This window comes from Podarcis melisellensis, assembly GCF_964234715.1.
Source record: "Podarcis melisellensis genome assembly, chromosome: 10".
In the NCBI taxonomy this organism is placed as follows: domain Eukaryota; kingdom Metazoa; phylum Chordata; class Lepidosauria; order Squamata; family Lacertidae; genus Podarcis; species Podarcis melisellensis.
Genome location: NC_138542.1, coordinates 53,288,642 through 53,310,744, shown reverse-complemented (window position 1 = coordinate 53,310,744; position 22,103 = coordinate 53,288,642). Strand labels below are relative to the sequence as shown.

At 43.7% G+C, this 22,103-nt stretch overlaps 1 protein-coding gene and 1 long non-coding RNA gene across 5 annotated transcripts in view; one reads left to right on the top strand and one right to left on the bottom strand.

The window, feature by feature from the left end:
* TBXAS1 (thromboxane A synthase 1) overlaps positions 1 to 22,103 on the top strand; it is a 210,218-nt gene that overhangs the window by 35,441 nt on the left and 152,674 nt on the right. For all 4 annotated transcript variants that reach the window (XM_081928286.1, XM_081928283.1, XM_081928284.1 and 1 more), the window contains exon 3: positions 5,055 to 5,148. In XM_081928286.1, the coding sequence (XP_081784412.1) occupies positions 5,055 to 5,148 (94 nt within the window). The remainder of the gene's footprint in view (positions 1 to 5,054; positions 5,149 to 22,103) is intronic.
* Positions 1 to 22,103, bottom strand: part of LOC309379364 — a 401,215-nt gene that overhangs the window by 255,102 nt on the left and 124,010 nt on the right. The window lies entirely within an intron of this gene.

The window sequence follows — 22,103 nt, the reverse complement described above, 5'->3', positions numbered from 1 at the left end:
CTGTGCATAGAAAAGTGTTCATAGGATGGTAACTAATCAATAAATTTTTCTTACAGTTATGCCACTATCAAAAGCTCTTTGGATAATATAGTTCAGCCTGTTATCATAACTTTTATCTAGGAGGCGTAGCTAATGTCTCAGAAGATAGAATCGGGATTCAAAATGACCATAACAGATTGGAAGACTGGGCCCAAGCTAACAAAATGAATTTCGATAGGGACAAAAGCTGCACAAATATAAGACAGGGGACAACTGGCTTGCCGGTAGCATATGTGAAAAGGATCTAGGGGTCTTAGTAAACCATAAGCTTAACGCGAGTCAAGAGTGTGATGCAGCAGCAGCAAAAAAAAGCTAATGCTATATTCTAGGCTGCATCAACAGAAGTATAGTGTCCAGATCAAGGGAAGTCATAGTACCGCTATATTCTCTCTTGGCCAGATCATGCCTGGAGTACAATTCTGGGCACCACAATTCAAGACGAGAATGGTTACTGTTTTGTTTAAAGGTGTTTTAGAAATAAGTGCTTTCCCCCTCGACCCTGCCGCTCCCCCAACATTGTGCCCCTGTCGGCATGGAAAGGGTCAGCAATATCTAATGTGACAGATGTTGGGGACAGGACTGCACCATGCTGTGGAATCAGGAGGCACAGCTTTGCTCCATCCTCCTTGCATTACCACCACACCTGGAGGAGGCGTGTTGTGCCTTTTTGTTTGTGCCCATGCACGCCTGTACACTAGAGTCCAGAAGCAGCTGCCCATTGCTTAGATGTTGAACTTCTAGAGACTTGGGGGCAGTCATGGCAAGAATGGCAGTTCCAATATGCACTGCACACACTACCAAAACCCCCAAATATAGGGACAGTTGAAGCATGTGGAGGGGTCAGACTGGATGGTTTTTAAATCCCAGCAGATTCTCTGATCTTCAGGCCCTGGTGTCCTTCCTGGAAATGCACCACATCTTTCAAAAGCAGCGTGGAAAACAGATTAATGGCGAAAGTGATGGAGGACTAGGCTATCAGCATTCTTTCACTGTCAGTTTGATGTAAAGCACACTGAGCTCTGTGCTCCAAAAATGAGGAAACTGAAAGCAATAGACATTCTCCATCATGTTTTAGATAAGGGGTTCACATGCCTTGTTCTATCAGTTGTTTAGTATGAGAGGGAACAGGGCTGGAGCCGTTTCATTCAAAGTAATGCTTTTCCAAGAAGAGGAGAATTTTGCTTGGGGGTACTATGCTGATATGTGAGAGGATACAGAGTAAGGCTAATCCAGTAACTATTGGGAAAATGGAGGTCCGCTACCGCGATGTTGCAAACATAGAGAATACTGGTTTTTCAAAAAGCTTTAAGGTATTTTAAATGAGTCGTTCCTGTGCAAGAGGGGAATAGCGTGAACAGATGTGTAGGGAAGTTTATGCTGGTGTTATATGTATCAATACAATCTGGTTCATCAGGGTGAAGGAGGCATTGCTCTATCAACATAGCCTGCATGCAGCCAGTCCTTGCCAGCTTGCCTTTCTACTTGCCATCAGTTCAACGGGAGGCAATGCATGTCAGCTCCCTCTTCCTCAATTTCAGTGTTGCCCTTGTAGAACTCAGTGGGCAGGAGGGTGGGGAAGAACCTAGAATTAGGCTTGAATTTTTGTAAAGGCCTTTGGCTGTGAGCAATGAGAGGAGCCTTCAGTGCAGGAAAGGAGGCTGATAAAGTTTTTAAAGGAGTTAAAGAAGCATAGTATACTTGTTTACGGTATATATAAAAGCACGGTTGCGCGCACACATGCCGACTTGCAAATGCATGAGTGAGTCTGCATGTGTCCCTGAGCGTATGTGTGTGAGCAAGAGAATGGCTCCTTGAGCAGTTTAATATTTGCTGTTGGGACTGCACTGAGATCACAACCTGTTACTTATCCAGGTGTGTAACAAGTGATGCCACTGCCGTGTGTAAGAGATGGAAGAGTGCAGCTCGCTCTAATCATTATGATGTAAATAATACTAATACTACTATGGGACAGGTGCTTCCTTCCATTTATATGTGCATCTTTATATATTCAGTTCAGAATGTATTCATCCTATTGACATCTAGGAAAATGGCTGAAGATCTGTCTATCTGCATTTGCAAAGGGGATCGCAATGTGCGCATATGAACTTGCATAATAATTAGGATGTCTAATTAAGCTGAAACATCATGTCCTTTTAATTATGCAATTAAGATGTCAAATTACATAATTAAGGCATGTAATTACATGATGAAAAAATGTTATGAAATTTTATACTGCTTGGTGAAATTGCATTTTAAGCTTAAAAAAAGTAAAAAATAATCGCACCACCTCTCTCAATACATAACAACTTTCATCTGTTCCTTACTAAAGCAAAGGCATGCGTAGCAAAACAAATAACACACCCAGAAATTATAAGGGTGGAAAATGAACATTTAAACGTTTTAGCTATTAAACTGGGATTCTAGGAGGTAGAGGCTATCTGGCTGGTTTGCCATAGGTTCCTAGTCAGTCACATAAACTTTATATTTGCATATCCTACAATGGCTGTACAAGAGCTGTACTGTGGCCTTAACTCATTGGTGTTACTTCATCTCTCTTTCCCTACTTCTTCCTCATTATGTCCGGTTTAAACAAATAGCACATGTGACAAAAAGCAAAGGCAACATCACCCTGCATGCGCTTCATCTCACTGGGTGTCAGCCACAGGGCAAGACAATGTATGGCACAACGGCGTCGTGTCGCCAGTGGAGGCACAGTGACCTACGGTAAATGTTACGCGGAAGAAGGGGCTGAGAGACACATTACCGCAGCGTCTGTCTATCTCTCATAACATCTGCTTAAGCTCTTTCTGTACTGGTTATGAGCCGGTATCAGATTTGGCCATATTCACACCGTACCTTTAAAGTACTATGATGCCCACTTTGAACATTCTTGGCTTCCCCCAAAGAATCCTGGGAGCTGTAGTTTATTAAGGGTGATGAAAGTTGTTAGGAGAGTCCTATTTCTCTCAGCTACAGTTCTCAGATTGGTTTAACAGTCGATACTTCTTCCCAGGTAACTCCAGAAATTGTATCTCTACAAAGGGAATAGGGGTCTCCTAACAGCACCCTTAATAAACTGCAGCTCCCAGAATTATATGGGGGAAGCCACCATTATTGTTTAAAGTGGGATCATGGTGCTTTAAATGTATGACATGAATGTGGTCCTTGTTTCTAATATGGAAGATTTCCTCTGTAAAGTACAGCAAGCACCAGCATCCATTGTGTTTCGGCATCTGTTAAATACTTACGCATTTAACCAAGCATTTGCTGATCTTAATAATGAGCTTTTAGTGAAATGATAACTTCTTCTACTGTGGCTTTGCTTGCATTTGTTGTTTTTGATATATTGTTGTTTTATTATGTTCTGTAAACTGCTCTGGAATACGATAATGAAAGGGCAGTTTTAAAATAAGTAAGAAATTGTACTGATTTGCCTGGCACAAGACTGTATAATACTTGAGAACAGAAGCCTCCGACTTTTCTAATGCACACAACATTTTTAACATTCCCAAAGTTCCTTTAAATATTTGAAGAATAAGATCTGTTTCAGTAAAAATAAGCAGAAGTTTAGAAGTCTTTAACTTCAGATGTGGTTTCTACATTGTGCAAGTAAGGTGTAGTTAGATGTTAACAGTCTGCAAATTCCTGGGTGGGGGGGTTCTCACCAGCTCCTTTTACTTTGCTCACCCACCACACTGCTTATTGCTTCACTGTTTCACTTAATATAGACAGCAAGTGTACTGTACCTGTTTTCCTCTGTCAAAGACTGGAAGATGTGCGAAAATCTATTTTTGGACTTTATTATTTAGCACCTAGTACATTTCTGCCGCAATATAAAATGAATAAATAATACCTACATTTTTAACATCCCCTGTCACAAGGGCTCCAGTAGTTGACAATACATTAATTAAAACGCACACAAAATAGGTTAGTTTAGAAGAAGGAAGACTTCGTGAATGTTGACCTCCTTATCTCTGACCTCCTGAAAAGAAGTAATGGTATCTGTAGTGTGTACGTGTGAGATCTAGCCTACGGATTGCCAAATCATCATTGCTGTCTTGTGGCTATTGGTTTTCTTGAGACACAAAATTATGGTTTCAGTTTAGGTGTCCACTAGGTCTATAAATCTGAAATAATTGTGGCTAATGCAAAGGTAAACTTTCAGCTAATTGGAAACTATGAGGGAGGAAAGGGGATATTCTTGCTGTAAAATAGGAGAATATTTTCTAACTAGTTTGATTTTCTGAACTCATGGTGTCTAAGTATAATCAATAAAATGATGGTTCTGGATTCCGTGCCTATAGGGGACAGGACAGGAGCCCATCATTGCCTCCTAATATCTCCCTGCTAGCAATAGGCTGACCCTTTGCAGAGCAGTTCTCTTAATAATTACCAGATCCTGCAGTTACCGTATTTTTCGCTCTATAACGCGCACCCGACCATAACACGCACGTAGTTTTTAGAGGAGGAAAATCCGTAGGCATGCCACCCGTAGGCATTCCCTCCATAACACGCACAGACATTTCCCCTTACTTTCTAGGAGGAAAAAAGTGAGTGTTATGGTGCAAAAAATACGGTAAGTTGCAGAAGGCTCATGAACACAATCAAAGGCAATGGAATGATATTATAGAATCAATAATCCTGCCCTCCCCTCCCAATTGATCACTGTGTAAATCATTAATCAAAGCCACAAACAGGGTCTGAGTGGTCTCTAAGATTGCTAGAGGCGTGGGAATCTGATTTTATCAGGTGTATCTGCAACCTGAGTGCCTTGCCTGTATTTGGTCACCAGCCGCCTTTTCTTGATATTCCATGACTAGGAATCAGAATCCAGTAATGTCCCTGAGGGGTGTCTGTCCAGTCTCATACTGCAAACATCCAAGGGAAGGAGATTTTATGCTCCGGCTATGCTCCTTAGGTTCTAGGGCTCTCTTCCTTTTAGTCATGAGACTTTCCATCCATTAAATCTTAAAGCAACGCTTGGTGCAAACCTCATTACTTTCCTTGTTTTGCAGGTATTCCACCTCCGGCTTCTCCAGGTTGGAGAAAGTGGGCATCCGCCACCCTCCACCTTTGCCTTTCATCGGAAACCTTTTGTACTTTCGAGAGGTAAGACACACTCTCTGGATCCGGTGCCTCTTTCTGGATTTCTGTTTCTACCGGCTTCCTGCCATTTTTCCTTTTGCATTTCACAGTTGAATGCAACGTAAATCCATGAGAGGGAGGGGTTCCATGTTTTTAAGTTCACAGTGATCTTGTTTGTTGAAGCAAAATCTGGTGAAAACCATAAAAATCCCAGAAATCAGTTTATTTTGGAGAGTCTAATTATTCCCCACTACAGTTGCACAAAGATGGGAGAGTTTGCAAGCTGTATGTTCCCAGTGTTGTGAACCAAATTGGTTCCCTCTGGACAGGGCTTTCAGAGGTAAGAGGCCCAATTTCTACAATCCCACACAGGTCATCAATACTCCTTGTGGATCTTAGCCTCAAGTAATGTGTAAAAGGTAAAGGTAAAGGACCTCTGACATTTAAGTCCAGTCGCAGATTACTCTGGGGTTGTGGTGCTCATCTTGCTTTACAGGCCGAGGGAGCTGGCGTTTGTCCGCAGACAGTTTTTCCAGGTTGTGGCCAGCATGGCTAAGCCACTTCTGGCACAATGGAACACCAAAACCAGAGCAGCGCACCGAAACACCATTTACCTTCATGCCGGAGCAGTACCTATTTATCTACTTGCACTTTTTTGGCGTGCTTTCGAACTGCTGGGTTGGTAGGAGCTGGGACCAAGCAATGGGAGCTCAGCCTGTCGCTGGGATTTGAACCGCCAACCTTCTGATCGGCAAGCCCAAGAGGCTCAGTGGTTTAGACCACAGCGCCATCTGCGTCCTAAGTAATGTGTACACGTTACTAATTATTCCACCTCCAGTGCACTTCCATCACTGGTGCTTGAAGGTGAGCGTACATGGCATTAGCAGCAATGCATCCATTGTATAAGTCTCCTATGTTCTCTGTAGCTGAGCGGATGAGATGTTGGCTTTAAACTGGGGTTCCATCTTCCACCTGTCTTGAAGCTCACGGGGTAAGCAGTTCAACCTACCTCACAGGGCTGTTGTGTTCTTTGGAGCAGGAAAGGCATGTGTATCATCCTTAGTAGTAGTAGTAATAATAATAACAATAACAATAATAAATAAATAAAATTAAATATTATTTAATTAGTTTTCACAGCCACTCTGGGTGGCTTACAGCAGATCTAAAGGTAAAGGTAAAGGTACCCCTGCCCGTACGGGCCAGTCTTGCCAGACTCTGGGGTTGTGCGCCCATCTCACTCAAGAGGCCAGGGGCCAGCGCTGTCCGAAGACACTTCCGGGTCACGTGGCCAGCGTGACATCGCTGCTCTGGCGAGCCAGAGCTGCACACGGAAACGCCGTTTACCTTCCCGCTAGAAAGCGGTCCCTATTTATCTACTTGCACCCGAGGGTGCTTTCGAACTGCTAGGTTGGCAGGCGCTGGGACCGAGCAGCGGGAGCGCACCCCGCCGCGGGGATTCGAACCACCGACCTTTCGATCGGCAAGCCCTAGGCGCTGAGGCTTTAACCCACAGTGCTACCCGCGTCCCGTACAGCAGATCTAAAAACATAATTAAAAACATCAAACATAGAAAACCTCCTGATACAGGGCTGCCTTCAGATGTCTTCTAAAAGTTGTGTAATTCTTGACATCTGAAGGGAGGGCTTTCCGTAGGGAGGGTGCCACTACCAACAAGGCCCTCCTGAGCTCCTTAGAGGAGGAAGGGGAAATACAAACCTTAATGAGAATTGTTTGGCTTTGCCCTTTGTTCCTTTTCACTTAAGGAGGAAAACCTTAAAACTGTGAAGTGCCTGGCTTTTGTGGCTGCACCTGCACCTTGCCCTATGTTTTCCTTCATTCCCCACTGCAAACTTTCCCCCTCCCCCTCGCCTTTTTATTTCATTTTATTAGCTAGGCTGCTGACAGGCTGCGTGCTGCTTCCCTGCCTTGAATTTTAATGGAGACATCACTCTTTCTTCAGCCTCTCTCGGAGTGGACAGGATATTCTTTGTTTGCCCTGTTTATTCTCGTCTGGCCTACTTGTAGCTCCTGGGCTGCTGCCTCGGAGTGGCCCACTTCTGCTGAATGGAAAATGGGGGCTGCGTTGGAGGGAGGGGTGGAAGACCAGGGAGCTTTGTCTCAATTTAGATTTTGGTCTGGCCGGGTTGAGCTGTTTTATGGCTGTCGGGAGGGTGGAGGCGGCAAAGTGGCAGTGGGTGGGTGAGACACAGAAAAGGCGACTCATTCCTCACCCCGCATCTGCCAACCCCCCGTCCTTTGATAAGCAAGTAAAGGAAAACAAACTGCTAAGTGCATGGAGTGGCTTGAAATCAACCCTGGTGTAATTTTGGAACTAGAACTCTGATTCTCCCAGGTTTGAGAGAGACAGGAGCTGTAGAAACTGGAAACCATAAACTGAATAGGTCTGTGAAGAGACAAATGATGAGTTGAAGGTATATTGTCTGCGGCCCTCGTTTTAATTACGGCTTGCAGAGATAGTAAAAGGCTTGCGTTGTGGTGTTGTGTTGCTTTTGGAGAGACAAACAGAATGGAAATTGAGGGGAGAGCACTTAACATGGCCCTTGTCTGGTATTTACACAGGCTGAAAAAAAGGAAGCCGTGGCTCAGTTAAAAACAACAAATCCATTGGTTCCCCCATTTGGACAAGGGCCTGTACAAAAAGCTCATACTGAAACCTTTGCAAAATTGTGTGAACCGTCAGCTGCACTAGGGAAGCCATTCTCGCTTCATTGTCATATATATTCACAATATAATAAATACTGTTTCTAATTGATACATAGGGTATGAGAATGTATCTCAGTTCTAGCAATATTCTTCGCTGGCTTGGTTGGAAAACGAGTGTGGAAACTGTGTTTCAAGAGTTAATCTTCTATCTCTACATTTTAGCAATATGTAGAGAAATCTGAATGCCCCACCATTGGTTTCACAGTGGAGATCCATTTGTGAAAACAAATTCAACCAGGGGATGCAACCCTACAAAAGACCATTTCTAATTGTCTTGAAAATGAGGGTGCTTCACAGTTTCAAACCCCAAATTCTTTGCAAAGGAGGGGGGGTGGAATTATGAGAATGGGAAAACAGGCAACACTATATCAGGCAGTATAATCTCATAAAGTAAAGTGCAAATACCCATACTTATTACGTTTATTCCCAACTGACTTGTGAGGCTGATACTTTCACATGCAAATCCATTTTCTTATAGAGACACAGATTTCAAAAAATCTCTCTCTCTCTCTCTCTCTGTGTGTGTGTGTGTGTGTGTTTGTTTGTTTGTTTTGTGTATATATATATATATATACTAACTATATATATATATATATATATATATATATATATATATATATATAGTTAGTTAGTTAGTTAGTTAGTTATTGTTATAAATAACTAACATTTGTTGACAAGGTCCTTTGGGCAATTCACACAGAGTATATATGCAATTAAAGCATTAGCATATTGATTTAATAATTGAAACAGCAACATTATGCATTCTCAAGCTAAGATTATGAAATTGTGTCAGAACCATAGCATCATAGAATTGGAAGGGACCACAAGGATCATCTAGTCCAACCATCTGCAATGCAGGAATCTTTCTGCCCCATGTGGGGCTCTCACCCACGACCCTAAGAGTAAGAGTCTCATGCTCTACCAACTGAGCTATTTTGTTCTCAGCCCATACTTTGAGAGTAATCTTTCTCAAAGCCCTCTTCATGCGTTACTCAGTCAAAGAGGGAAGTTGAGGCGGGTTGGGGGGCAGTGGCAGCAGTCCCCACGGCTTCCCCCCAGCCCTACCATATGCTGGTGGGGCTGCCTGAGATGGGGAAGCCTCCATGCATTTACACATTTACCTCTGTGCAGAGGCTTCCCCAGTTCTGAAGCCCCGGTTGTGCAAATTTCCAGAATCAAAGAAGCCTCTTGGACGTACAAAGCGCACAAAGGTTTCTCCAGCATCTCTGATGGCCTATGTGGCGTTTGCCTCCAAGGTGGGTCATAAGGAAAGGGTTAAATGCGTGTGAAGTGATTGGCCAGAGAGAAACTGATAGGAGGAGTTAGAGTGAGAGTTGAGCTGTGTGGAAGTCAGTTGAGAGTTGGGAGTTGGAGAAGAGGGAGAATAGTCTGTGTGGTGAGGGAGTGAGAGGAATTGTTAGGTGGAGTCAGATAGATAGTTGGAATAATCAGTTTGAAGTTGTTAGGAATGCATAGGACAGTTAAGGAACTACGATTAAGAAACTGCCAAGAAAAATTAACTGAAACCAAAGGCTTGTTCATGCCATAAATAAACTTGATTATTAGTTAATGTTAACAACTGTCTGGACTTCGTGTGTACCTGAGGGAAACGGGTTGGTGGCGGCGAAGAAAGCAATCACAGTGGTGGCACAGGGTCAGTAGACTGTCAAACGTCCGGGGACCCTGTGTGATCGCCACAGCCATGTTAAAACACTAAGGCATGAACAGTGGGAACAGGGTTGGGGCCGAAAGCTGTGTGCCAGGTGGGTGGTGCCCAAAGCGTGGCTCCTGAGCCCCTCTACTCACTTCCTCTCTTTTTGTGCATAATGCACAGAGGGCTCTGTACTGTCAGTTTTCATTCATTTTTTTTTGTGATGGCCAAACCTCAAACAACAGCAGCGCTCGTCATCAGGAGGTTAATGAAGCGTGCACCGTAAATGCATCTCCAAAGGATGACTAAACACCTGCACCAAATTGGCCTGACTGTACTTGTGAAACTTGCTAGGTAGGTCAGGAACACATTTTTAAAAAATTGGATACTTTTTTTAAAAAAGAAAGCACGCTGCTGTGGAGTTAAAATTACTGTCAGCTCTGGTTTGCTGTAGAGAACAGTCTTTATCCGGAAGCCAACAAATTTAGCTGAGACTTAACTTTGTTAGTGATGTCTAAACGCATTAACCATATGCTCCACGGCATATGGGTAAATACGTATCAATTTATTTTCATTAGGATTTTATTGCAAGAAGTGCTGCTAAGCTGGGTGCTCCCAGTTTTACTGAAGTTGCTGCCACTAGCTTTGAGGGACAGGAGACTGAGCACCACTTCCCACTAGAATTAGAAGAGTGCTATGTGGAAACACGTTGGAACTGCCTCTGTGTGCTGCGGCAAGACATTTTGTGCATACTGGCTAACTGTATGCGCACCATTGTCTGTTCTGGCTGCCAGTGGCTTTCTGGGGTCTCTCTCTTTCTCATCAGCTGCAACCTTCTCTCTTAAAACGTGCTCAAATTGCAAAACGTAAGTGGAATAGTAAAAGCTACAATAATGCGATACATGCAACTCCCCATTTACTCAGGGGTTACATTCTGAGGCGCTGCGCGTTCAAGTGAAATTGCATCAGGGATGCCGACTTGAATAAAGTGGGCGGTGGCAGTAGCAGGTAAGCCCCGCCACATGTAATTGATCACAAGACGTGGTGCATGGACACCATTTGAATGGCAATGCTCATCAATCTTGGGAGGGGGCTCAAATATTTTATTCTGGGGGGTGAAAGGACCTGGGCCCCTAGGTGATGGCTCCTATGAATCGCATATATCGGGAACACTATTGAAAAAGCCTGCAAACATCCTCTAAACCTCTGGAAACCCTTGAAAACCCCTTAAAAAGACCCAGCAGCACTTACCGATCTGCCAAACTCCACCACAATTGCTCCCTCCAAAGTTCCTTGCTCAAGCTCCCAACTCTCCACAGGACTCAATGGTCAGTGCAAAGGCTCCTGGGATTGCACTTGCAAAGGCTTGTGGGATTGCTAGGCACTGTTTTCATGCCATTTTGCTGCATTTGTGCCACTTGCGGGTTTGTGGTGATATGCGTGTGTGTGTGGTCGCGCATGCCTTGAATGTGCACAAATGGAGAGTTGCTTGCAGGGTCAAGTCTGATCTTCCATAGTTGTGGTGGAATATCTGCAACCCTCCACATGTTGCGGGACACCAGCTCCCAGCATCCATGACTCTGGCCACACTGGCTTTGGTTGAAGTCCAGCCAACATATGGGATGCCACCATTTCCCCATCCTATTTTATATAACGGGTAAAAAATCCCAAGTCTTAAAAGACCTGTAGCCCACAAATGCATACACTTTTTTGACATATAAATACCATACTTGCTTTCCTTGCTGTTATACCAATACCAGTCTATTACTGTATTTTTCCATGTATAAGATGCCCCCATGTATAAGATGACCCCTATTTTTTTAAACCCAAAATTAAGAAATTAAGTTGTTTAGCTTTTTGGGGCATGGGGGAGGTCACTTCTGCCAATCGCTCATCCGCCTGCTTGCCGCTGCTGATAGCCTGCCACAGCCACTGCCGATTGCACAGCTCGCCGCAGCCACCAATTGTCTGCCCGCTCGCCGCCACCAACAGCCCACCCTCCCACTTGCTGCAGCCGCCAGTCGCCTGCCTGCCTCGACACAGCCGCCAGTCGCCTGCCCTATTGCTGCAGCCACAGCCAATTGCCAGCAGGCCTTGCCATAGCCACCAATCACCTGCCCAATCGCCGCTGTCAATCTCTTGCTTGCTGCTGTCATTAATCGCACGTCCCCCCTCTGCATTCACTATCCGTGTATAAGACAACACCCAATTTTTGCCTAATTTGCAAAAAGCATCATTTATACACGGAAAAATACGGTAATTGTTTCTCAAATATAGCCGGCACACTAGAGCAGGATGTGTGGCAGCAGGCAAGGGGAGAGCTGTGCAGGAAGAATATCTATGTAGCAAAGGAGACAGGAGGGTACTTCATAATGGAGAAACTACAGGTGGAGTGACCTTTCTGTCGGAGGCCACCCCTTTAATAAAGAGCTCATGGTCAGAGTAAATTAAGGCATAGCTAGATTCTCATATTTGGATTTATTTACATTTTTCATCACTCCTCCTTATGCTCCTTGTTTGCACCTTCCTGCCCTCCATAAATACGGAGCCTTGCTTTTATGACACTTCATTTCTGGAAGAAGGTATAAAAACAGGGAGAGACCAGAATGCCCAATTACACTGACCCTATGAATGGCGGTGGGAAAATTGGCTTTGCCACAGAGCCACAATCTGGGAAGTGCATGTGCTGCTGCAGAGTTAGTGCCTGCTAGCCTAATTAAGAATACAATGCACTTTGGTCCAAATTATTCGATTAGTGCATGTTTTCTATTTCCACTTCATTTCTCTTCATGCCCCATTTGAATGCATATCCCTGTCAACCAAGTCCCTAATGTGTCTTCTTGCTGAAGTCTCTAAATGCAGGTCTAATATGTGTGGAGCCACGTTGCCTGTCAAAGGCTGCCCAGAGCTTGTCATGTAGATGCATGCTTAGGGGGAAGGACCATAGCTCAGTGGTAGAGCAAACACTTTGCATGCCGGAGGTCCCTGGTTCAATCCTTGGTGTTTCCAGATGGGACTAGAAATGTCTGAAACCCCAAAGAGCCACTGTCAGTCTGAGCTAAATAAACCAATGTTTTCTGACTCAGCATAAAGCATCTTCCTGTGTTCCTTTCAGGCACCACAAAATCAGCTGAGATCATCTTGAGTAGTTCATGTGGCTGAATTTGTGGTATCCTTTTTTTTAATGTGGGGTGGGGAAATGAGGTAGCTGTTCTAAATACTGGTGAGCCTCGCAGGTCTGTAACAGTGTTCAAAACGCCTCATTAACATCTGCGCAGGATCTGTGCCAGATGAAGAAGAGGGAGGAGAGATGCTAGGAGCAGCTCCATGTTGGCAAGTGTGCAACTTCCATGACAGAGGAAAGAGTGTTATGCCTTAGGCTGAGCTGATTGCATGGAGCAGAACAAGTCAAGGGGCACTCGCCATTTCAGAAGACCGTTTGCTGGTCCAGGCTCTGCTGCTGATTCTGGTATAAACCGGCTACTCATGTGAACGGAGTATGCTCCCAAAATCCTTTGTGGGCAAGGAGGATCATGGGGCAGTTATTTAATTAACCTGATGCACCTGGAGGTGAAACATTTTTGATGCTACAAAAAGGGCATTTGGGACTTCCATTTAAATTTTTTTTAATATGCCTACTCTGTTTATAGCTCAAATAGAGCCCTCTTGAAGGGAAATATTACCACAATGTTTAGAACACACATAATTATCACATGTTAATAATAATAAAACCTTGGTTTTTTAAATTAAAAAATCATTTATTTGCTTGGTTTTATTTACATTCTCACAACTGGCGTTCTCAAACCATGAGTTCCTGAATGTTTTGCTAGGGAAGGTATAAGCTCCTCTTGAACTCATCATCCTCAGGCCAGTTCTTGTGTGTCACCACTGTTCCACAAGAAAATACGGCAAGCCTCCTCTTCTCTGAACCATCTCTGGGCCAAATGCTAAACACACAGCCTTTTAGCACGATAGCAATGAATTGACCCTCCCAATAGAGCTCTGTCAGAGAGAAGGCTGGAACCTTCACTTGACATGAGTATTGATAAGAAGAGCAGCTGATCTCTCCCATTAATGAGAACAGTATGAAATTAGGCTCATTAGAGGAGGCAACTAACCATTGCTTTGGACAGCAGGTTGAAAAAGCTGACTCTCGCAAGTCTGTAATCAAAATGGATGTGGGAGGTGCAGAAACAGCAGCGATGACAGTTCCATGAAATCCTTCATGGTGAAGCTGCCACATGTAGCTGTCTGAAAGATAATGATAAATCCATTTCAGTGTTTGAAATGCCAGCTCCTTGGAGTCACCTCTTCCCCTCACCAAAGCAGGCGTGTTCCTATTTGTTCGAAGAAAGACAGTCCCTATTTTCTGGCAAAATTACAGACCCTGGTTCATCTCCATTTTTGCATTGTTAAAATTGTTAATGGCAGCTGCTAGACTTCCCATTCTTTCGGGCTCAGTTTCTCTCCTACCACCACCCGCCTCAGGTCTCTGGAAAGTAAAAGCATCCTTTGTGCTTGGTAATGTAGTGGATGTCTTGAGTCAAAGAACAAGATGGCCTTGCCCAGAAGCTGACTGGACAGGCAGTTCAATCTTAACTTTCCACACTGGTGGTGAGGGCAGCAGGTAAGCTTAAGGGCAGGGCAGGACACATGCAACACACAGCCTGGTCCTCACTGCCGCCCCTCAGCATCTTCTGTCTGAGGGAGCTATCTCACCCTGCCAAATGGTAGGACTGGCTTTGTGCACCGCATTGCACCTCTGATTCTTTTCCTGTGATATACACAAGGTAGCATTTGATGTCATGTCTGGACTATTTGTTATTTTGGGGACAGTCTTTCTCTCCCAACTTCTCCTCCTGCTTTAAATCACCGGTACAACACGGGTGGCACTGTGGGTTAAACCACAGAGCCTAGGGCTTGCCGATCAGAAGGTCAGTGGTTTGAATCCCCACGACGGGGTGAGCTCCTGCCAACCTAGCAGTTCGAAAGCACGTCAAAGTGCAAGTAGATAAATAGGCACCGCTCCGGCAGGAAGGTAAACGTCGTTTCTGTGTGCTGCTCTGGTTCGCCAGAAGCAGCTTAGTCATGCTGGCCACATGACCCGGAAGCTGTAGGCTGGCTCCTTCGGCCAGTAAAGCGAGATGAGCGCCACAACCCCAGAGTTGGTCACGACTGGACCTAATGGTCAGGGGTCCCTTTACCTTTACCTTTACCTTTACAACTGAATTTGAGGTCATTACGTCACATCGAACTTGCAGGTTTTAATGCCTTTTCAGTTCCGGCAACCAAAAAGCCACAAGAAAGGTAGGCCTTCGGGTGGATTGTTAAACCTGGTGGCTCCCCATATAAAAAGTGAACACATCCTGTTGACAAATGCTAGCTGTAAATTACTAGTAACAAAGATAGAGCTGGTGTGCCAGGAAATGTTAGTGATCAATTTGAGGTGTTGTTGCATGACGAAAGAGTTTAGGTATGTTAATTTTTTGATTCCCTTTTTTAAAAAACAGCAATACTATTTAAATTTTTAAGATTTCAAATTACAAGAAAGGAGATTCTGACTAAAAATTGGGAAGAACTTTCTGACAGTAAGAGCTGTTTGGCAGCGGAACAGACACCCATGAGAAGGTGGCAGACTCTCCTTCCTTGGAGTATTTTTAAGCAGAGGTTGGATGTCATATATGACCTAGTTGAGATTTCTGCATTGCAGGGGCCTGGACTAGATGACCATTGGGATTCCTCCCAATTCTACAATTCAGTGAAAAGAGATAGAAACAAAACAAAGTATTTGACATGATCCCCAAATAACCTGCTAAATTGCCAAAAGACCATTGGCCCTTTAAAGTTATCCTAAAATAGCCTGCTAAATTGTTTTATTGAGAGCGCAATTATCCATAAAGACATGTGCACGTGGTGTTTTTTTGATAATTAAAGTCAAGGAAGCAACATTATTGCATTACAGGTTGTGGAAAGACCACAGTGTTGAAATTATTCCAAAAGGTTTCCCACAAAGCATAGCTATTTATGCAAACATTATTCCAGTATTGATTGTTACTCTGGAAATGATAGTATCAGTGCATAGTTGCCAAATTGATGCTGTGGGGGGGGGGGACCCATATCTCTAACAGTATCCAATATAGAGCAAGATTAATCAAAGGCATTAAGAGGTTTTTAGTTGATGTATGGCAAAATCTTGAGGCATTAGATTACAACCCATTCTGTCTCTTTTCATTTCATCGTGACCCGACACATTAAAATATTTGCTGCGAAATCAACTTTTAATTGAAGCAAATAATTCTTTTACATAATTGTTTGAGCTTGTATGCACTTCCTAACTTTGGACGTAAGAGAGATTGTGTGGAGTCATACAGAAATCCATTGTCAGTAGATGAACTAATCTCACTCTAGTTCCTTTTGTGTGTGAATCACAGGAAGGGCAACAGCACCTGGAATGTGGCTGGTTTTGCCCCTGATACCTATGTGTTAGTTATGGATGTCTATAAGGAAGAAGCCTACATGCATAGAAGGTGGGACCATAAAAGCAGCCTTCTGTATGAATGATTCCTCTTCATGTATGGAAGCATCTGAGACAGGGTTGTTCAGGCTTCTATCCTGGGACCTGTTTTCATTGTAGGAAATCCGACCTTTCCATGTGGCAGAACCTACACTTTGACTCTCCGTGCCTATTGACATCAGGCAGGTACCTTCACTGTACCCAGCTTAAAACATTTTGGTTTACACAAGCCTATCCAGACACAGACAAGGGAAGCGGGTGGCGCTGTGGGTTAAACCACAGAGCCTAGGACTTGCCGAGCAGAAGGTTGGCGGTTCGAATCCCCGCAACGGGGTGAGCTCCTGTTGCTCGGTCCCAGCTCCTGCCAACCTAGCAGTTCAAAAGCACGTCAAAGTGCAAATAGATAAATAGGTACTGCTCTGGTGGGAAGGTAAACGGCGTTTCCGTGCGCTGTTCTGGTTTGCCAGAAGCGGCTTAGTCATGTTGGCCACATGACCCGGAAGCTGTACGCCGGCTCCCTCGGCCAATAAAGCAAGATGAGCGCCGCAACCCCAGAGTCGGCCACAACTGGACCTAGTGGTCAGGGGTCCCTTTACCTTTACCTTTTTATCCAGACACTTGGTGTGTTATTTCCTTTTAGCTGCTGTTGCTTTTAATAGTCTTCTGAATATTTTTAAAAACCTACATGTCTTTAAATCGATAATTCTGATGTTTTGTTTTGTATTTTTGCAAACTTCCTTGAGGTTTTCTTGCAAAGAAGTGCCATTTTATTTATTTTCTTAAATAAATAAAATGACATCATGCCCCGGACTAAGCTATGGACAAGAGTGGGCCGAACAATTAGCCTGACATTAGGCGGTGCCTTCTGTTCTTTGTGCATTATTTTATTCCATGGCTGTTCTTTTTATGAAATTAACTACTGTAGGCAACAGCTTCTCTTGCCAGATGTAATCAGACCGCATGTGTGATCTTGCAGTAAGAGGATGCATTAATAACTCTCTATTTAACTACGTTTTGCCTCGTAAAATATCACACACATTGATGGTTGAATTCCCATCAAAGGGAAGCCCTCAGGATTTGTTTCTGTGAGTAATATTTCTGACCAGTGTTCTCAAACCAAAGCTTAAAGCTGGCGGTTTCCTACTCTCCCCCGGTGCAGCAACAAAGCAGAAGGCAGCAGATATCTATTGAGTTACTGATAGATCTCTGAAAAAGAGGAAATTCCATAATTCCAGGGGAGGCACAGAAAATGCTTCATGCTCTTTTCCTTGGCTACAATCCTGTGCCGCTTAATTGGGGGAAGGTTTGTTGCAATCAGTGGGACTTAGTTCTGAGTAGACATGGGTTTATGATGTTTATTAATGTAATTGATACACTGTTATATCCATGGCTAATTAACTGGACAAAATCTCCCATCACATCTCAGCTAGAAGCAGTTGTGGGCGTAGGAACCATGGTGTTGGTGAAGTGAATCCGACCTCTTCTTTTCACTGATTCTTCAATGCAGAGTCTTCCCCATCTCCCTGCTTTTTTAACCTTTGGGGAATACATGTTTGTAACTAATGGGACAAATAGCAGCTGGAGGGGGGCTGGTTTGCTGCGGGAGCATGGCAAAGAGGAATGAGTTAAACCCAAGACAATTTCTCTCCATGCCCAGCTGCTTTTAAAAGAAATGTGAAGGGGGCAAAACCCCAATCAATGGGTGGATATTGTAGGGAAGTTGATCTTGACTAAGCTTCAGAAGAAACTTCTTAAGAACTGTTTTAGAGTGAAGCAGATGGCCTTGGGAGATTGGTATTTTCTATTCCCAAAACAATATGCATAAAATTCAACCGTCCCCTCGAAATTGACTGTGTTCCAAATTTTGCAGTGCCGTTCTTCAGGGATGTGTATAGCAGTATATTAATGAAGACAACCTACAAAAAGTTCCTACATTAGGAGAAATGGCTTGCAAAAGTACATATATTGGGAGAATTTTGCATTAAGATGCTGATGATTTTTTATGAAGTTTTTTTTAAAAAAATAATTGCACAGTGATGTGGAAATCTGACGGATTCACCTGTCCCTACATGGCTTTCTTTCTCTGGAGTCATTTAAGCAGAGGCTGCAAAGGCCACCTCTCAGGGATGGCTGCTGTTGTATTCTGCATTGCAAATCCTTCATTGGGAAGGGCATGGCTTCCCAGCTCCCTTCCACATTCTGTAGGATAGACATCTAATCACAGGTCTCCAGGGTCTCTTCAGGGCAGGGTATATAACATTACGAAAATATTCCTGGATTTTGGCAATAGGGCTGCAGAAATGTTCAGTGATATGGATGCGTACAGTACTCCTGGAGAGTAGTGAGGTGCAACAGTCAGAGATATAAAGCAACTGTTAGTGGCAGGAGATGGGGTCGGATACAGGTGGATACCTGTATTTAAATACCGGGTATTTAAAAGGCTACTCAATTTTGATGTGATCTACTAGGCTACTCTGTTTGATTTTTTGGAAGAAATAAAAAATGTGAAGAGCCTCTTTTCAGCAATGTAATTTGCATTCACCCTCCGGACTGTTGAGACAGCACTTCTGCCAGGCTCCTCATATATCAACCTGCTCCTAGCAGCTCCTTCTCAAACTGCTGCTGAACTGCTCTGGCTGATTTTTATTCGCTACCTATGAATCCTCCATTTTTAGAATAGCAGCCTGCATTCATTTCTTCACGAATCTCTCTCAACAGTGTGGAACCAATCTGTGCCATATGATGTTGCTGGAGAATTTGTTATTTCTTCATTTAGTAATTGTGTTTTCCCTTCTTTCTCTTTCCATTCCTATTCCTTTCTCTCTCCTGTTTTCCCTTTTCCCGAAGTTATAAGCATTCCGTTCCACTTCTTACAAGGGGACACTCGCCGAGGGAATTAACGAAACCTAGATACTCAACTCCCCTAATTTGTTTGCAGAGCATTTAGTCCTTGTTTATAAACATGTGCAAATGATCATCAAAAAAGCACTGCTGGATCAGACTAAGGGCCCATCTTGTTCAGGACCCTGTTTTTAATATTGGCGAGGCAGACATGCTTGTACTTATCTGGGGGCTTCCCAGAAGCAACAGCCCTCCTCTGTGGTTTGCTGCACCCTTCCTCAACAATTGGTATTCTGGTGGCTTCTACCTGTCCTTTGTCGTAATTCTGTTTTTACGTATAGCAGGGAGAGGAACCTCAAGCCTGGGGACCAAATGCAGTCCTCTAGGCCTCTCAGACTGACCCTCTTCCCAGGCCATACTCCCCTCTCCCCAAACCACACTCTTCACTGACCATGTTCCACACCCTCATCCATTTACTTTGCCTGCTTGTAAATTGTCATTCTGCTGTTAAGAATGCCTCTTGCTTGCCTGGCTGGAAAAAAAATATATGCAGAGAAACCTCTCACATCTGTGTAACTGGACAACAGTCTACTGTATAACAGTTGCCCCACCCACCACTGGCATGCGGCCCCCGGAAGGTTCTCTCATGGGGGATTGTGGCCCTCGGACTGAGAAAGGTTCCTCACTTGTAGATTTATAGCACTTGTATGCCAGGTTTCAGGGCCAAAGCCTCTCCAAGGTGACTCATAAAAGATAATTGACGGAATTTATGTGAAAGTTTGTTCTAATAGTGGTATTTTAAGAATGTAAGAAGAAGCTGAAGGCCTAGCATCCTGCTCCCACAGTGGCCAACCAGAGGCAAGAGCACTGGTGGTCAATGGGTGAAGGTGTGATGTTGTGTAAAAACTGTGAGCACATACTACATGGTTTGTTGAGCTGAGAATGATGACGTATCTAGGTAAGCCTTCCCCAGCTTGATGTCTTTATGTTTTAGATTACAAAACTTGCTGGCCGGGGCTGATAGGAACTGGACTCTAAAACATCTGGAGGATTATAGATTTGTGAATGCTGGTCCTAGACCAGGCAGTGTAGCCCAGATGTTGTTGGACTACAACTTCCATCATCCATGTCCATTGGCCATGCTGGCTGCAGCTGATGGGAGTCGCTGGAGTCCAGCAACATTTGGAGGATCACAGGTTCCCCATCTCTGTCCTAGACTGTTGATTGTTGAGGAATGACTGAAATTTGAAATGTGACCAAGATGCTAAAAAGTTATTTGGATGTTACTGCATCTATCCTGGGATTACCACCTGTACAGTTTGAAGAAATTCTGGCTGGTTTTGGTGGTGATTGTTGTTTAGTGTTAGCCTAAAACTTGCATACATTTACAATGCAATTCTATATGCGCCTGCTCAAAGGTAAGTCCCATTGAATTTAATGGAGCTTACTCCCTGGTAAGTGGGTATATATTTTGTAGCCTTGGAGGAATTAATATAGGCAAAAGCCATTTATTTGCAGTGTTGGTTCATGAGATTAGACAAATGGCTGATCAAATGTATAAACACAACATTGCATCGAAATATTCCCCTTTTCTTTTTCTCCCAAAAAGTCTTTAAAAGCTACAAAATAATTTACAGTTTGCTGAATTTTAGTCAGGGTAATTTTTTAAAATTGTCTAATGAGGACACATTGTGCTAATTGTCATATGCAGATTCAATTAGCATTTAGTTAATTAGCCTTTACAAATGAGGATTAACTTAATTACATAACACTAACCTCTCAATAACTCTAAAGGGTAGGAAGGCTGCTTTCATTAAATTCAGAAGGCCTGTGTGTGTGTGTGTGTGTTAAAATCTGAAATGGCACACACATAAATTAAAGAATATTACCCACAGAGGACAACTATTAGAGATGATGATCAAAGGAAACAAGTTGTGTACATGACTTGGTTGTGTGTTTTTTTAAAAGCTTGGATAAAATTCTGCTGGCTCCTAGAGCAATTTCAGCCTTGTGATAGGTTTACTGAATTGACTGCATGTGTGCACATGTGTACAGTGTGAAGACAGCATGTCCTATTTATCGTGTCTGGTACATATTGTTGAGATGCCACATATTGAGAGATGACAGGCCTACAACTGGTCCACTCAACAACATGTTGCATTGTGGAGTCTTCCTGTCCCGTGTTCCAGCCAACCAATAGATAGGAGGGATAGCTCGGTTGGTAGAGCATGAGACTATTAATCTCAACATCGTGGGTTCGAGGCCCACATTGGCCAAAAGATTCCTGCATTGCAGAAGGTTGGACAAGATGACCCTCTTGGTTGCTTCCAACTCTGATTCTATGCCCTACTCTAGGGCACACCATTACGTCCCCCACACCCTGAGCTGGTTTCTGAGACGTGCTTTGGCTACATAGCCACCAAAAGTCAGCATCTGAATAGATTTAATATAATAAAATTCTAACAGCAATTGCACCTGCAGAGACAACAGCTTCCTTGAATAGGAGTTCAGGGGCTGGGCTGCAGTCCTAGGGAACCAAATGAGTTGATGTTCATCAGGTCATGTGCCCACACCGCTTTCTGATTCCCAAATGCTACACTGCATTTTAAGCATTTTAATACAGTGGTATCTTAGGTTACATACACTTCAGGTAACAGACTCCGCTAACCCAGAAATATTACCTCAGGTTAAGAACTTTGCTTCAGGATGAGAACAGAAATCGTGCTCCGGCGGCACGGCAGCAGCAGGAGGACCCATTAGCTAAAGTGGTGCTTCAGGTTAAGAACAGTTTCAGGTTAAGAACGGACCTCCGGAACAAATTAAGTACTTAACCTGAGGTACCACTGTATGTAGCCTTGCATTCCTTTGCTGTCGCTTATTTAGACTCTTCCATTTGCTAGATCCAACTGTTTTGTGTCGCACCCCGTAGATGTGCAGCTGGGGAGCCTTGTTCTGCTGAGTCACTTCCACTGCGACTGCCAGGCAGAGAAGAAGGCTTGATGCGTACTTCGCCCATAATGCTGATAACAAGCAACCACTTTTATTGCTAAGAATTTTATGGCCATGATCGCTAAGCTGGTTTCCCTGTGCATGTGTCTTAAAGATGTCAGCGCAGAGGCAGATGAAAAATGGCTGAATATGCAAAGCCTTTGCACTTCTCAAAGGTGGTGCTTAGATATCTTTTGAGCTCCTCTCACACATTATTTATGTGAACGTGTGATCCACCTTGTAGGAGAATGTAAAACAGAA